The 18,182-nt window shown below is 41.9% G+C and overlaps 1 protein-coding gene across 2 annotated transcripts in view; it reads right to left on the bottom strand.

The window, feature by feature from the left end:
• GMCL1 (germ cell-less 1, spermatogenesis associated) overlaps window positions 1-16,454 on the bottom strand; it is a 33,242-nt gene extending 16,788 nt beyond the window's left edge. Inside the window, exons 1-9 of one of the 2 annotated variants that reach the window (XM_084614923.1) lie at window positions 16,136-16,454; window positions 14,328-14,451; window positions 9,241-9,337; window positions 8,028-8,125; window positions 7,382-7,494; window positions 6,508-6,573; window positions 5,132-5,216; window positions 3,039-3,129; window positions 2,329-2,469 (exon numbers count right to left, since the gene is read on the bottom strand). In XM_084614923.1, the coding sequence (XP_084471049.1) occupies window positions 2,329-2,469; window positions 3,039-3,129; window positions 5,132-5,216; window positions 6,508-6,573; window positions 7,382-7,494; window positions 8,028-8,125; window positions 9,241-9,337; window positions 14,328-14,451; window positions 16,136-16,317 (997 nt within the window). In that variant the 5' untranslated portion in view covers window positions 16,318-16,454. Of the gene's footprint in view, window positions 1-2,328; window positions 2,470-3,038; window positions 3,130-5,131; window positions 5,217-6,507; window positions 6,574-7,381; window positions 7,495-8,027; window positions 8,126-9,240; window positions 9,338-9,880; window positions 10,032-11,031; window positions 11,091-14,327; window positions 14,452-16,135 lie in introns of those variants that run through there. The other variant, XM_084614924.1, reaches the window with a different exon arrangement.
• Window positions 16,455-18,182: the final 1,728 nt, after the last annotated feature.

The raw sequence follows: 18,182 nt of genomic DNA, 5'->3' as shown, positions 1-18,182 counted from the left end.
TTCTACTTCATGCTTCACCTTCTGACCATTCAGATAAACATTCAGTTCTCGGGTTGTGCTGGCGTGATGAAGATGGAACAAACTGGAGACTGGTTTTATAACAAGCAGTAAGGGAAAGTAGTACAAGATTTAAGTGAAGTGGTTACGGTGGTAACTGACCGTATTTATAATAATTTTTTTTTGGAGAGGTACTTTACTCCTAAGTACCCAAAATCTAGCCACAATTAACCTTTTAGTTTCTTGCAGGTGTCACAGCAGAATCAAGTTTTCAGGAACGATCCTGCTCAAAGTGTCCTTTCTGTGTTCAGGGTGTGGAGTCAAAGGCGAGGAGATGACTGAAGAAGCTGACACCACGAACAAGGTAAAAGGGTCAGGGCAACACAATAAGAAGAACGAACAAACAAGGGGCACAGTTAGTGCCATGAAAGTAGGGCCAAGTTCATTGCTTCAACCTGGTGCAGTGCAGGAGATGAAGGAAAGGATTAAAAAAGGAGCAAATTACTTGGTCAAAATGATGCTGGAAACTTCATATTGTATGCAGTGGATGCGGCTGAGCACGGATATTAGTGAGATTACAGTAATCAAGATGGGACGTGAGGACTTGAAAGAGCATGTTAGTTGTAGGGATAGAAAAAAACATTCGCTCCTCAAGATGTTTTGGAGGAAGACCTAGCAGGATTTGGACATGGCTTGAACGCATGGGCGACGAGGAGGCATGAATCAAAGGTGACACTTAGTATACAGGGCTGAGTGACAAGAGGGATGAAGGTCATGTCAAAAGGGAGAGGATGGAGAGAGTGAAGAGGGTTTAAGAGGAAAGATGAAAAAAAGCTGAAACTGAACTGCGTAAGTCTAACTTTTCAGTAACATCCAGGAGAAGATGTCAGAGAGGCTGAGATCCAGAATTGGGTGGACAGAGATGAATAAGGATTGGACAGATGGATTTGTGCATCACCACAGGCACCGTAAATGAAGCTGTGAAAGTACAGGATGACACCCAAAGAGAGTAACACAAAAAGAAGAGGGATTCAAGGACAGAGCAACATGCAAGCCCATAGACAAAGGAGGCCATGCCAAAGGAGACATGGAAAGGACAGACAACGATGTAGCATGAGAACCAGAAAGGACAGTATCATAAAAACCGAGGGTGGATAAGATTTCAGAAGATTTAGACACTGTCATATTCTCAAAGAAAATAAGGTGCCACAAGTACTCCTTTTCTTTTTGTGGATACAGACTAACACGGCTGCTACTCGGAAACCTGTCATATTCTCAGAGGTCAATGAAGATAAAATAGAGACCCTGAGATCATCAGAAAGCTTTGTGAAAACAGTTTATGTGGAGTAAAGATGGTGGAAAACAGATCCAAGAGGATCCAATACAGAGCTGGAGAAGAGGCAATCAAGGCAACTTTTGTAACAGGCATGACCAATTAATTGAGCAGTGAAAGGAAGAGGGAAGTGGAGCTGAAGTTAGAAAGGCAAGTGCTCCACCTACTGGAAGATCTGAATGTCTGGTGGCAGCGCATTTTCAGTTTAGGCCCCCGACTTTGAGAATTAATATATTTCTGTTCATCTAGCAGTGCCCAAGTTTGTTAAGCTTCAGAACAAGGAGCAAAGACCATTTGCTTACTCAGGATTGTGCCAACAGAGTGAGGATGGGGCCTATTTATAATGCAATTTATGTTAACATTTTAGTTCTTGGTTCAACTTGATTTTCTTTCATCAACATTGATTATTTTCTCTTAATATTCACATGTGCACCCCAAATCAAAAGAAGTTGGGCACATTTTACACCCTGGAAAATGCAAACAGAATAACTGAACAGCCAGCCACCCAATGGCCTTGCTGAGGACAACACAAGAGCTTTCTCCTTTCCAAACTTTATCTATTAGTAAAGTAACAGATGTCTTCTGAGATGCTAGAGAACAAAGGGACAAGCTGTTGCAACTCCTTCAGTTTCAAACACTGATCTACATACAAAACCTACCTATTATATCACTAACTTTTAGTTTAATGCTTTAGCCAATTCTCTTTCTAGGAAATAGATGACTTTCATGAAGTATATCAATCAATATTTACATTCTATTACATGTTTCATTATCAATATTTACATTACTCTAATAATTCAGATATACAAGGCAGTTTTACAGCTCTGCTGACCTTGCTGACATAACTGACAGCCCAATGAATATTTTAGAAAAGTATGTAAGTGAATAAAAAAACAGATGGATGGGAACAAGGGCATAATCCCAAAAGTTTCATTCACAATTTGTTTCAGCTACTAATCAGAAAATACACAAAATGTCCAATCAAAGTATTTTCTTACCTGAAGGTACTAGAGAATCTCGCTCAATAATGCTTGCTGATGCCAAATCGCTGATGATGTATTGCAATCTCAAGTGTTTGAATACTGTCAAGAATGCTCTTCCTTGTTCAGATTCTAAGAATGCAATGTCATCCTCAAAATCTGCATATTACAAAAGACACACACCATTATGGGTTTCCTAGAACTTGCTCATTTTGATCGTCTTCTAAAATATATACAAATTGAACAGAAGGTCCTAAGCTCTCCAAATAGAGAAAGGCAAATTACATTTTGCAAGCAAAATTACCAGTGTGGAACAGAATAGATTTCTCAAATCCAAGGAAGTTAACAACATTCAAATAATTGTAAAGGTAAAACTATTAGACCAAATTATTTTATCCACTGAAATAAGAGAGAGTTTGGCCAGAATTTTCAGACGATCAAACAAAGATTTCACTAGACAAGTCAATCACAAAAATAAAGCAGTGTACCCTGAAATTATTTAGATTCAACATGCATGGCCAAAACAGTTCAAGGTAAGACCTTAACAGTATAATGAGAATAAGAGGTGAGGTGAGGTAATGAATACATCTCTTTGGTATACATGGGGCAGTGTTTTTGGAGGGAGCTGAAAGACAACTGCACTGTACTTGCTGCTGTATGTACTGAGCACTGAAGTTCTAAATCCAGCACCTTTTTCACAAACACTACATCCCTACAAAGAGGCTCACCTTTTCTACGCTTGGAAAACCAGGCATCAGCTTCAGCTAAAAGTTGTTTTAGTGGTCCATTCCAAGAAGGCACTAGTTGAAGGAACATCCACTAAAGAAAAACAAATTTTTGTAAGCTTATTTAAGATTCATAAAATATTATGTAAACATCCAAGACTAATATATTTAATGTTACAGCCACTATGAAGCTCCTGATAAAAACAAGTAATTAATTCTTCTTCTAATTATTAATTTTTAATCGTAACACTGGTATAATTAAATAGATTTATGGTTAAAAGGGTATTTTCTAGGGCTGTCAAGCGATTAAAAAAATTAATCGCGCAATTAATTGCATTGTTAAACAACAGAATACCATTTTCATATATATTGATTTCAATTACAACACAGAATACAAAAAGTGTACAGTGCTCACTTTATTTTTTTTATTACAAATATTTACATCATAAAAACAAAAGAAATAGTATTTTTCAGTTCACCTAATACAAGTGCTGTCGTGCAATCTCTTTATAATGAAAGTTGAACTTACAAATGTAGAATTATGTACAAAAAATGACTGCATTCAAAAAGAAAACAAAGTCCACTCAATCTTACTTCTTGTTCGGCCAATCACTCAGACAAACAAGTCTGTTTACATTTGCAGGAGATAATGCTGCCCACTTCTTGCTTACAATATTACCTGAAAGTGAAAACAGGCTTTCTTATGGCACTGTTGTAGCCAGCGTCACAAGATATTTATGTGCCAGATGAGCTAAAGATAGATATGTCCCTTCATGCTTCAACCACCATTCCAGAGGGCGTCCATGCCGATGACACATTCTGCTCGATAATGATCCAAAGCAGCGAGGACCAATGCATGTTCGTTTTCATCATTTGAGTCAGATGCCACCAGCAGAAGGTTGATTTTCTTTTTTGATGGTTCACGTTCTGCATTTACCACATTGGAGTGTTGCTCTTTTAAGACTTCTGGAAGCATGCTCCACACCTCGTCCCTCTCACATTTTGGAAGGCATTTCAGATTTTTAAACCTTGTGTCAAGTGTTGCAGCTATTTTTAGAAATCTCACATTGGTATCTTCTTTGCATTTTGTCAAATCTGCAGTGAAAGTGTTCTTAAAAAGAAAAAACGTGCTGGGTCATCATCCGAGACTGCTATAACATGAAATATATGGCAGAAAGTGGGTAAAACAGAGCAGGAGACATATAATTCTCCCCCAAGAAATTCAGACACAAACTTAATTAATGCATTTTTTTTAAAATAAGCGCCATCACCATGGAAGCATGTCCTTTGGAGTGGTGGTCGAAGCATGAAGGGCATACGAATGTTTAGCATATCTGGCACGTAAATACCTTGCAATGTCGGCTACAAAAGTGCCATGCGAATGCCTGTTCTCTCTTTCAGGTGACATTGTAAATAAGACGTGAGCAGCATTATCTCCCATAAATGCAAAAATACGTGTTTGTCTTAGCGACTGGCTGAACAAGAAGTAGGACAGAGTGGACTTGTAGGCTCTAAAGTTTTACATTGTTTTGTTTTTGAGTGCAGTTATGTAACAAACAAAAATCTACATTTGTAAGTTGCACTTTCACGATAAAGAGATTGCACTATGGTACTTGTATGAGGTGAATTGAAAAATACTATTTATTTCATCATTTTTACAGTGCAAATATTTGTACTAAAAATAATATCAAGTGAGCACTGTCCACTTTGTATTCTGTGTTGTAATTGAAATCAATATATTTGAAAATACAGAAAAAACATCAAAAAATATTTAATAAATTTCACTTGGTATTCTATTAACAGTGCAATTAAAACTGCGATTAATCGTGATTAACTAAAAAAAATTAATCGCATGAGTTAAGTGCGATCGACTGCCCTATTATTTTCACAGTACAATTATCCATAAACAGTTTAAAATTCTGTCTCTACACACATTTTAATGTTAAAACCAAAAAGTCAAAATAATATAATCATTTCAGAATCTGAATACTACTTTACACTACAACACTGAAGTATCAAAAATTTTAAACAAATTGGGCTAACTTCATGGCTTCAATAGTCTTATCCCATGGACAACCTGGGCCCTTTGCAAGTACCTTCTTGAGAGCAGTATACACATCCATCTCCACTTGCATTACAAATAGGTTAGAAGAGCTGATCAGCTGTTTCATGAGGTTTATGCTGGGAAAGAAAATACTATGAGATGGTACGTATAAACCTGTAAGTCGATCAAGTAATTAGTAATATCAAAGAGGAAAGAGTGAAGAAAGTTAATTCACTCTTGCCACAGCTAAGTGAAAGGTAGAGCTAGTTGGCTATTTTCAAACAAAGCAATTTTTCCACTGGAAAATGCAGCTCTGTCAAAACTGAAACTTGTTAAAAGGGCTGCTTTTGATGAAACTCTAGCTGGAAGGCTTTTCCAGCCTCGGATGGAATTTCTGGTTACAGAGAGCGCACAGAATTACCATTAGCTCAGTGGTTAGGACACTCACCTGGGATACGGAAGTCCCTGCTTTGCCTGATTTGGATGAGGTGAGTTTCACTAATTACCAGGCTACTGGCAAATCTGGAATGGGTCTCTACAATCTCTCCTATTAAAACTGCTCCCCTTTGCATAAATAAACTAAATATTCATTGGGCCAGGGAGAGAGTGGACTAGAAGGGCACTCACGTGGCATATGGGAGACCCATGTTCAAATCCCTGCTCCAAATCAAGCTTAGTGTGGACTTGAATCTTTACCTCCCCACACCCGTATTCCAGGTGAGTGCCCTAACCAGCTATTCTGGGGAGGATTTCTCTGTTTTTTTTTCAAAATTTTTTTGAAAGGTTTCAGTTTTGACCCAGTGTGGAAAAGGAAGACAATTTAAGAGGGAAGAAGGTTCCTTCCTTATGACCATAGATAAGCGAAAGATTAAAGGATTCAGTCTAAGTTCACCGGGGTACACACAATATTCTGATTCAGAGCACAAGATCTTGGTAATATGAAAAGAAAAGAAAATATTTAAGTGGGAGTTGAAGAAGAAAGGAATTGACTAGTCACTAGGCAAGCATTCAGAAAAAAACACTTTCTCAGCCAAAAACTATAAATTATATTTTGAAGTTAATTTCAACCTTAACAATGGAGGGACTAAGGATCCTCACTAACAATACACTGTCAAATATGAAAAAAGCTTATTTTTTTTAAATTATGAAAATAGATGCAATACCAACAGTGTTAAGTAAAAACCAGGAATATCTGAAGAAAAACTTTTCAAACATCAACTGAGAAAATTTTAAAGCTAAGTTATGTAACACACATACACACAGCCAACCCTGTAAGTGTCCCATAACATTAAAAAAAAAGTTTATGGTCTAGTTTCTTGTAATGGTCATCAATATTCTAATATGCCACTTGCAACATGTTTTAGTTACCTCAAAATACGTAGACTATTTTAACCGCTCAATTACCTAAGTTAATTGAAATCTGAATACCTGAGTTCTTTGAAGAGTTCAACACTCTGGTGAGTCATCAGGTTATTCAAAAGCCATTCAAGGCACCTAGATTTAAAAAAATCAGGTGGTTATTCACGATTTTCAGATATCCAAGTTGGACTATTAAACAACTGATCAAACTAAAATAGATTTCGCAATTCTAGTGGATTGAAGAATGTCTGATCTGATTACAAAACTCTCTGGATCTAAAAACTCTGATACATCTTATTATTTAATACTACTTTAATTTGAATGATCGTAAACTTTAGGAAGGATTAAAGAAACTTAAAACATTTTCAAAGTATGAGGTTTACTTAGATAAGCATGACACTAACAGAAAACGTTTCAAACATTATCTTCTGTAATAGCAAAGGGAAGGTGGGAAGTCTGAATTGAGAAGGTGAAGTAAAGTAGCTACGTGTCACAGAAGGGGTTGCGGGACCATTTGTTGTTGGGGAAGAAGGATCTGGCTGGAGCAGCCTGCTCACCAATTCTTCCAAGACCTATACTGTTCAGAATTTACATTTATTTCATGTTGAACATTCCAGGAGCACCGATATCCAACGAAATTAGAACAGCCAGTTACATTAATATTTTACTCTCCTTCTACAAAGTTAATCTGTCTTCTTTTCAAATTTACAATTAATTCCTTATATCCTCTAAGCTACAGTTTTTTAAGGCGGCCCACTGTTTTCGAAATAGTAGAAACAGGAGAACTAAAACACATATGATCCATGTTATACACTTAAAAAATTACAGTGGACTAACTCAGTCACTGGTCAAATTTATATTTTGAAAAATGTTCCATCTTAATTAAAATGTAAATTTTCTTTTAAACATGAAAAATAGTCTGGAGAAAAAAGTTCATTCTTACTTTTTCTTCACAGAGTCTAATCCATAGGTCCCTGCTGAATTATAATAGCCACACACAGTTTTCACATTAATTGTTTCCTTCATAGTCTCACCACATTGCTGTATTAAACCATCCTGTGAATAAATCCACAAACATTCAAAGTTTGGGTTTTTTTAAAAAGCATAACCTTATATTTTTATGGACATTACTGACAATTTAGTGAAGACCATTTATCAATACATTAAGTTTTCAAAGTTATGTGCCAGAACAATACGACCAAACTCTTCCAGAGTAAGGAAGCTAATATAGCTAAAAATATTTAACAGCAACATGCACAGTGCTGTTATAACAGGTAATTTAATCCTACTTACATCCTCGAGTAAGCCTCAATAAACAATTTTATATTTCAACTAAAAGTGAGTCTTAGCATGTTTATATAAAACTGCTTCACTGATATATGTGCTAAATAAGTACTAAGCAGCCCACTCTTTTTCCAATGATTGTTCTGAAAATGATTTTTATAATCTATTAGGAGAAAGAGTGAACATATTTAATGTTTGTTCTAATGTGTGCCTTTTAACTACACTCTGAGTTTTTATTTTAATCTAAATAACTGATAAGACCACTATACTATCTAAATACATCCATTACTTTATATAGAACTTACCAGCTGCAGCATACAGGCTGCTGCTAGAAGGGCAACAACACGACTGGGCTTTATTAAAACATCATCTCTATATAGTGAGCCAAATGCTACCTGCAGAGCTAAAAAAACACAAATTGTCAAATCTAAAGAAAAATAGCTATAATCTCACAGTTAGTAATTTAAAGTACACAATGTTTAAACACTAGGGATTCCTTTCAACTTACGCTGTTGCTAAAATTTTAAATTCTTTAATCTTGAAAAAAGCTAAATTGAAAAAAGTTAAATCAAAAGAAAGCCAATGGACTGATCACAGAACATTGTAACTACTGAAACATAACCCATACCCACAAATGTGGTGATTATTTTCAACTGGGTCATTAGGAAATATTTGTGTCAAATGTATCACTTCTATAAGCACTGTAGTTCTAACTACACACAGAATCTGCACCCAGGAGAGACAGAGAGAGTTCCATATTTTGATTCACAAGAATTTAAGAGCTTTCTAAACAGTTCCCTTCTGTTCGTATTTTTTAAAAGCAGAAGTAATACCTGAACAGTACAATTACTTACTTTGCTGTTTAAACAACTGGTATTCATCCTAACAGCTGAAAAAACACATACACCATCAAATAGTTCCAGGGAACCATAACACCGCAGAGGGTGATGCCTATGAATTATAATCCCACCATGCCATCACTGTAACACGTCAGGACATCAAACTGGAATTACTGTGTCTTTCTCTCTGCAAGTCCTCTAACAGAATCTCTCTTCTCGCTCTTCTTTACTCCTGGCTGCTTGGAGGCCAGGAAAGGATGCCAATAGCTCCAATGCATATCCTCAAATCTGTCCCAAGTGGAGAACCATGAAGAGCACTCCTCTGACTGGCTGTCTTTCCAAAACAACACAGAGAAAGAGGTGCTTCATTCGAACACTTGGATCTCCACAAGAGCTATACGTTGTTCAAATCACTGCTTTAGACTGTGGTTCTTCAGTCAGTTCCTGGACCTTCACCACAGTTCCTCTCATGATCCAAGACTAAACTAAGCCATAAACAACTCATGTTTTCTCTTGGGGTAGTTGTGGTTATTTACTGATCTGTCAGTTCTCATTTTCACTTATTTGAAAATAAACCCTCTTTTCAAACAGAGATGTCAGCGATTTAGCGTAACAGTAAAAAATTCAAAGGTTGAAATTAAGTGAACTAACAATATTCAGGAAAAAGGTGCTTGCTTACCTTCTATATCAATATTCTGGTCCGGAATCTCCAGTTCTATGATGTCCATGCTAGACTCCCTCCAAGAACCACTGAACATACTGGAAAAGTAGCCAGACTATTAAAAAAAACACAAGGAATCATTTCATTCAAATAATGAAAACCTGAAGCCAAAATTGTTAATCATCTTTAGCTATAAAATCAAGTAAATTATAGGGTAAGTAAGCTGAAATAATTGTGACGTATTTCCATATCAAGAAGAACTAACAATATTTCTTCCAATTATGTGGAAATATTTACAAACATCGATCCACATTTCAATTCTGTTTACAGAAGTAGAGACATTTGTTTTTCAAGTTATTTTTCCCCAATCAATTCAATTTTAAATAGGCAGAAAAACTGTAAAAAAAAAAAAAATCCATGATAAATCATGGTATCCACAGCATGTACTCATGTCCAAAATTTAAGTCCTTATAGCTATTTGTAGACAAAAAATCCTGCAGACATTGATTTTTTTTTAAGCCAATTAAAAAAGTATGCAAGACATGCAGATTAATTGACAAGATTGTGGTCTCAGACTAAGGACACACATACATTTTAAATATTATGTGTAGGTAAATTCATACAAACACATACACATACACCATTTACATTAGTATACCTTTTTTAACAAAGTGTAAGGCATATAAAACTAGAATTTGCTAGATTTCCATCCAAATGAAGTGAAAAATACTGCTTTACTAGGATTCATGATTTTCCATCTCAGCAGAAGGAGAGCCCATTATGAGATGCTATCACTCAGTGATGTTTACCTGAGAGATTAAAAAAATAAAGTCTATTTGTACAATAGCATACCTTCTGCACTGTTACCCAATATTTCCACTGGTGGCAGCAAATTACAGCACGTGTAAAATCAAAAGTATCAAACCGTATTCCCCCACCACACACTCTATTTATGAGCAAAGAAATACACCACTGTTGCTTATTGCTTTGTAATCAAGAACCCGGATCGTTTGCTCCCTACTGGTGGAGAGCTTAGTACACTCATGGGCTATATCCAAATATACTGGGCTAACGCCTAGATTTCATGGAGAATAGTGTGTTTTAATAAGCAGCACCAAAAGCTTAATGTACATCTCTCATTCAGTACCTCAGTGCCATCTACTGGGAAAAAGTCACGAACTAATGCACAAGCTAGGAGAGCTAAAGCTGACAGATGGTCATCAAGACACAGAAGTAATCTGTCCAATATGTAAGGGTGGAGTGATAGCTTCACCAACAGTAAGATTACAGATATATGGTATAACATTGAGAGAACAGTTTAACCCTACTGATTTAGTTCCAATTAAAGGTGGTAGTCACTTCCAAGAACCAATTTTAAGATTCAATTCAACAAAATTTCCCCTTACATGATGTCTCTTAACTTAAGAGACAAGGTCAATATGGTACAAAATCCACCACCTTCTCAAAAAACTTTGGAATTTAACATGCATTGAATATTTTAAATTAAACATTAAATGCTTTCACATTAAGCCACATCAAGATTTTAAGAGAAATTTTAGAACCTTTTACAAGACAATGACAAAGCTGTACTGGAAAAAGGACAGACAGACTAAGTGATTTGCCCAGCGTAGCACAGGAAGTCTGTGGCAGAGCCAAGACGAGAACACAAGTCTAACTCTGGCCAATACTTTAACCACAAAACCATTCTTCCTTTCTAGAAAGTAAACAACAGAACTACAGGGAAAAATAAACTGTTCTGTTTGGGATTATTTTAGGAAGTACATGAAAAAGATTAGGTAAATTTTTCACCTCTTACTGGGAACTGCAGTGAGTTTATTCTTTCTGCTTCCTATTATCCATATATTTTATCCAAAATTTGACTTCTATAGACCTGTTTACATCACAGCACACAGATATAAAGAAAAAGAACCTTAAATTAATGTTTGTCCTAATTTATTTCAACCACTGAGGCACTACAGTGCCTCTGATTAAAGTTTGTCTGCTGATTTTGTACAATAGTACCACAGAAAATTGGTAGGGGGATTTTCAGATGTAGCATATGGAATTACTTTCAATTCTTTACAGGCTAACTAGATTTCAAGGGACTGTCATTTTAATACTAATTAAAATATTCCATATTATGACTTCAAACTAGAATTTTGTCTTTCACAGTTTTTGCCATGAAGCAGCCATAGTTTCTCCTATTTTTTCCTCAGGGCAAAAAGTTGTTCTTATCAATGCAAATCACTACTTGTATGAATACTATCCCTTGATAGTAGAATTCCCATTGAAGTGTACAGTACCTTATTCTCCTTAACCTCTCATGTCCTCATTATTTACACCAGTGTTTCTCAACCAGAGGTACATGTACCCTGGGGGGTACACAGATGTCTTCCGGGGGGTACATCAACTCATCTAGATAATTGCCTGGTTTTACAAGAAGTTACATAAAATGCACAAATTAAATCAGGACAAACTAAAATTTCATACGGACGATGGACTGGTTTATACTGCTCGCTATACTATACACTGAAATAGAAATACAATATGTATATTCCAATTGATTTATTTTTTAATTATATGGAAAAATGAGATAGTAAGCATTTTTTCAGTAACAGTGTCCTGTGACACTTCTGTATTTTTGTGTCTGATTTTGTAAGCAAGTAGTTTTTAGAGGAGGTGAAACTTGGGGAAACGCAGGACAAATCAGACTCCTGAAAACGGTACAGTAGTCTGTCAAGTTTGAGAGCCACTGGTTTACACTATGGGTCATGCATAGTTTCTGAATATGAAACTCAAAATTAATCTGAAAACAAAATAATGGAAATGGCAGTAGCTTTTAATCAGAGCTGCTGTAGATCTGGGTGTGTGTTTTTTCTTGTTTTAAATGCTCAACAGCCTTCATTTTAAATCTAAGAAACCGGAACAGAACATAGTCACAGCTCACACCAACAGTGCATCACACGAAAAGCAGTCATCTGATTACATCAAACCCTATCCAGGACTCCATGTGATCAAGATCTGTTTGGCAAAGATCTGGATGTTACCCTGTTATACAAATCTATCAGTCAACAACAGCCTGCAGTGTTGTCTTTTGTAAAAGCACCAGAGGAAAGCATCAGGTATAACAGTGTCAACCCAACAGTAGTCTCTGGGAGAGTTATTTGGTAATTGGTGGTTCCAGAATGAAGCAATAGTGGGCTGAAGTTTGGCCCGATTTCATCTGATGCAGCTGGGGGTTTGAATGCAACACAAGGCTGAATGTTACCTCAGTACAGAGGCTGAAGTTGCTTTCAGCTCACTGAAGTCTGAGCTTCAAATTAAGTTGGAGATGGGGCTTGAGCACAAAAGACATCTGCTACTGTCAGCCAAAGAAATCCTACCCAGACTCGCCACCTAAGTATTTGTCTGAGAACCAGGTTAGTTGCTGATGCACATGGACTGAAAGACAATTCCATTCTAAGTAAACTGGCATCCAAGTTCACTAGTGAGCTCTTTTGGACATACACCTTATATTTACAATTAAGCGACTCACAGAAGACAGAGTTCTTATTCACAGAACTTCCTAATTTATTACTTTTAAATATGCTTGTTTTATAAATACCTGGGGCTGGTGTTATGCAGTTGTGTAAAAAAAAGTTGTTGTTTAAAAGCAAAAAGTGTGCTATTAGCATGAAAGAACCTCTTTCACAGCCTAACCACTACTCATACATAAGGCTGCACGTCTGTCACAGAGGTTATGGAAGTCACAGATTCTGTGAATTTCCGTGACTTCTGCAGCGGCCAGTGTGGCTGGCTCTGGGACTACCCAAGCACTTGGGCAGCCCCTGGGCCAGCAGCAGTTCCCGGCCAATGGGAGCTGCAAAGCCAGCCGTCTGGGCAGAGGCAGTGCACATAGCTGCCTGGCTATGCCTCTGCCTAGGAGCTGAGCGAGTGGGATGTAGCCACTTGCGGGGAGCTCCCCAGGTAAGCACCACTCAGAGCCCACTTCACCCTGTCCTGTGCCCCAACCCCTCCCACATCCAAACTCTGCTGCTGCTGGAGGAGGAGGTGCGGAGCCAGGTAGGGAGCCTGCCACAACCCGTGCCCCAGCACCAACGGGGGTCTCAGGCCATGTGTCGCCCCTGGGCTGCCCGCCCCTAGCATCCATGGTATCCCCAGGCAGCCCCCCCAAGTTTTAGTCCAGAGTATTTAGTAAAAGTCATGGACAGGTCAAGAGCTGTGAATTTTTGTTTACTGCCCGCGACCTTTATTAAAAACACCCACGACTAAAACGTAGCCTTACTCATAAACAACATTTTTTTGGCTTGTTTAGAGCAGTTTCCTTGCTTGCTTGAGATCTTGAGAAGGAAAGCTTAAAAACCAACATAATCTCAAAGCAGAAGGACCACTGGTGATAAGCATAACCTCTACTTTAGAATCAGAAACCTAGAGCATCAGCATCCTTTGCGTAAGTAGATAGTGAATGAAGTTAACAGTTTTCACATTCATCTTTTTGAAACCAGATGTCTTTAGACTAGTACAGAAAGGAAAGAGACATAAATTTTTGAAGTCCACCATTCTTCACAAGTCCTGTTCCTTTGTAGCAAAGGCTTTCCTATATGAATTTTTCACACAGTGCTGTAAACAACGTACTACTGACTCTCTGCAAGTTCATCCAAGTTGAGGGATGGAAAAAAATGTTCACCTTTTGCCTTCACTCATAATGCTCTAAGTTTTATGCATGCAAGTAATTTACTATCACTGCAGAGGACTGGCCATTAACTGTTCTTTCTAGCTGAAAGAATTAGCAGGTATATTACAATATTTCATTCGTTATCTGGACACCTCCCATACAAGTCTACAAATCTTTAGAAAGTCTACACGAGGATGAGAGGGCTGGATCAGAGATTGGTAACTGAGCTGTTGTCAAGAGCATCTGAAGCACAACATAAGGTGCTTTACATTTTTGCACAGAAACAAAAACAAAATAAAATTAGAAACTGGGGGAGGGGGGGTGAGGGAAGGAAAGAGATGAAGAAAAAACAGATCTATACTTGAAATTTACAGAATAGTGTTTATTTTTCCAAAATGAGTTTCTACTGCAAAAAAGAAAAACCACCTACCTGACACAAATATATCTTGTGCAAGTTCCACTCCTCTCCCAGAGCACAGATCTTAATATCACTATTTTCACCATTCAAAAACAGAGTCTGATAAATATACTTGGATGTACTTTTTAGTTTTTTCCTGGATAAAAAAAAACAACAACTCAAAGACATACACAAACTGTGGAATTCTGCCACAAAGAAAATGAAAATATTTGTCAAGCACTTGATTGTTTACAGCACCATATCAGAAGTTGGCTAGCAAGATTTTCTTCTCTTCCCTTAGTCATTAGACAGTTATAGACCATTTCCCCCCATGTGCTGCTGACAGAGGTCATTTGACATAAGTTTACTTTCTTTTTGTTTACTACAGCTAAGTAGTTATCAGGACATTCCCAGAGTGAATAGGAGAGCTAACAGAAGCCCCAAAGCCCACACCTGCCCCTGCACACAAACATACCCTGCCAATTTTCATGGGTCTGGAATCCCTTTCTCTAGGATTAGTTTTCTCTCTCTCCCCCCCCCCCCCCCCCACGCTTTCTATGTGACAAGCCTCCAAAGAGCAGAGGGAACTCAGCCCTCCCTACATCCCCAATCCTTCTTGGCCACCGCATCCAGCTGGATTCCCATCAGACTTCCCCCAACTCCACACATTTCATCGCCACCAACCCTTCCCTTCTGCCCTCCTCAATCATCCTCCAAATCCCTCCCTCCACCCTTACCCTTAAGGGCCCATAACTATGCCTCCCTGACATCCCTCCACCCATGCCTGCCAGGACCCCTGCAGCCGAAACCCCCCATGAGCCAGGACCCCCCCTCAGCCAAGCCCCCCCCCCCGCTAGCCAGGACTCCCCCAAGCCCCCCTCAGCCAAGCCCCCCCCCCGCTAGGCAGGACTCCCCCAAGCCCCCCTCAGCCAAGCCCCCCCCCGCTAGGCAGGACTCCCCCAAGCCCCCCTCAGCCAAGCCCCACCCCCCGCTAGCCAGGACCCCCCCAAGCCCCCCTCAGCCAAGCCCCACCCCCCGCTAGCCAGGACCCCCCCAAGCCCCCCTCAGCCAAGCCCCACCCCCCGCTAGCCAGGACCCCCCCCAAGCCCCCCTCAGCCAAGCCCCACCCCCCGCTAGCCAGGACCCCCCCAAGCCCCCCTCAGCCAAGCCCCACCCCCCGCTAGCCAGGACCCCCCCAAGCCCCCCTCAGCCAAGCCCCACCCCCCGCTAGCCAGGACCCCCCCAAGCCCCCCTCAGCCAAGCCCCACCCCCCGCTAGCCAGGACCCCCCCAAGCCCCCCTCAGCCAAGCCCCACCCCCCGCTAGCCAGGACCCCCCCAAGCCCCCCTCAGCCAAGCCCCACCCCCCGCTAGCCAGGACCCCCCCAAGCCCCCCTCAGCCAAGCCCCACCCCCCGCTAGCCAGGACCCCCCCAAGCCCCCCTCAGCCAAGCCCCACCCCCCGCTAGCCAGGACCCCCCCAAGCCCCCCTCAGCCAAGCCCCACCCCCCGCTAGCCAGGACCCCCCCAAGCCCCCCTCAGCCAAGCCCCACCCCCCGCTAGCCAGGACCCCCCCAAGCCCCCCTCAGCCAAGCCCCACCCCCCGCTAGCCAGGACCCCCCCAAGCCCCCCTCAGCCAAGCCCCCCCCCCGCTAGCCAGGACCCCCCCAAGCCCCCCTCAGCCAAGCCCCCCCCCCGCTAGCCAGGACCCCCCCAAGCTCCCCTCAGCCAAGCCCCCCCCGCTAGCCAGGACCCCCCCAAGCCCCCCCCAGCCAAGCCCCCCTCAGCCAAGCCCCCCCCCCGCTAGCCAGGACCCCCCCAGCCAAGCCCCCCCACTCCGCTACCTGCGGGGGGTGTTGAGCAGCTGCTCCTCGCGCTCGCCGTCCCCGTCGCTGTCGCTCTCGCCGGGGCCCTCGGGCCCGCCCCGCTTCCGCTTCCCGCCGCGGCTGCCCCGGTCCCCGTCCGCCCCCTCCCCGCGCGGGGGCGCCACCCGCCGCCTCAGCACCCGGCTGCTCAGCGAGCCCATGGCGGCTGGGCCGCCGCCTCCTCATGGGGCCGCCCGGCGCGGAGCGCCCAGCAAAACGGGCGGTTGGGGGGGGGCGGGGACTTAGCGACGCCCAGCCGCGTCCATTGTCGCCGCCACACAGGCCGAGGCCGCGGCGCATGCGCGGAACGGGACAGGCGGCGCATGCGCTAGGAAGGTCACCCTACGGCGCATGCACCTACGAAACTACGGGAGGGGGGAAGAGGAGGGAATTGGAGCGTGCGCCAGGGAAAGTCGCATGCACCTGCGACACGCCCCCGGAAGGGGAGGGAATTAGCGCATGCGCGCTGTGCTCCCCTTGCGGGGAGGAGCGCGAGCGCGGCTGCAGTAGGGGGCTCGTGCCGCAGGGCTGCTCCCGTTGACCGCAGTGGCTCCTGGTTTGCAGTTTTGCACCTGTTGCAGAAGGCAGGGGGTTGGACTAGATGACCTCCTGAGGTCTCTTCCAGCCCTCATCTTCCCCCCCACCCTTCAGCCTTTTCATAGAAGGAGAACATAAATGTGAAGTGGCCCAGTGGTCACTTGAGACAGTTTGACTAACCCTCTTTCTAGTCATACTTTTAACTATTCGTTAGCTAACTTCTTGTGAGTATCATTCTCAGAAAGGTCTTCCGAAGGATTGGGCTGTGATGAAAGCAGGGAGTTTGTGCACCAGATCAGAAAAGGTGGGTATTTACCCATAGACATCTGCAAAAGTAACTCATCCTTCAAAGTCCTCCATAAAATCCTTTGGTGTAAGGAGGCCTACAAAATAATAGACTACAGCTAGGTTGAGAACATACCAGCATTGTCTCAGTATCCTTGTACACCCCACCCCCATTTGTTCATGCCTATCTGTTGTTCTTGTTTTATACTTAAAAGTGTAAGCTCTTTGGAGGCAGGGACTGTCTTTTTGGTCTGTTTGTACGGTGCCTTGCACAGCGGGGTCCTGGTCTGTGGCAGGCTCCTCTGTGCTGTGATAACACAAAATAAAAATAGTTGTAAGGAGTGGCATGGAAGAAAGTGGGAAGATAGTTGGATGCGACAAAAGGGGGCTGTGCCGGTGGGATCACCGGCAGGCAGCAGTCTTAGGACTGATCTACACTCAAAACTTCCATCAGCAGAACTACATATGCCAGGGGTGTGAAAAATCCACACCGCTCAGAAATGTAACTATGCCGCACTAACCCCTGGTGTAGACAGCAGTAAGGTGACAGAAGAGTTCTTCCAGCAGCCGAGCTCCCACCTCTCAGGCTCCCAGCAATGGGAGAACGCCTGCTGTCGCTGTAGTGGGCGTCTCCACTGAAGCGCTACAAGTGCACAGCAGCCATAGTATTGTAGTATTTTAAGTGGAGACATAGCCTTCGGCAAACTACCATTCAGGCAAAGTCTTAAAAACAAGGACAAAGAGCTTGAACTTGCTGTAGCTTAGAAGGAACGATGCGTTGGAGCTGGATTGTCTGGTCTGCTGCTTCCCCTACAGTGGGGATCCCATTTTCACATATGGGGGGAGCAAGGGCCAAAACTATTGCCGAAACACAGGATCTTCCTGTGGGAGCCTTGACTTTAGCTGATCTGAGGCGACTTGTAGGCAGGTCTCCCTCCCACCCTTATTTTGCAAGAAGGATTAACCCCATTTCTCCCCTTTCCTGGTAATGTGAGGAAATGTCCCAGAGGATCATTGGAGACTTCCTCTTCCCAAGGACCCTCGGCTGGGTTTTACTGTGGCGGGGGCAGTCCAGGCTGCACTTTGGAGAGGCAGCTGATGTGAAGTTGTGGGACGGGCGAGAAAACACAAGCCTAACTAAAACATGGCGATGCACCTATACGATTTCATCTCATTCAGAAAAGACACCTTTTAGAATTGAAAG

Source organism: Lepidochelys olivacea, assembly GCF_965140295.1.
Source record: "Lepidochelys olivacea isolate rLepOli2 genome assembly, chromosome: 26".
NCBI lineage: Eukaryota > Metazoa > Chordata > Testudines > Cheloniidae > Lepidochelys > Lepidochelys olivacea.
The sequence above is the reverse complement of the archived record's forward strand: the minus strand, read 5'-3'. Positions and strand labels throughout refer to the sequence as shown.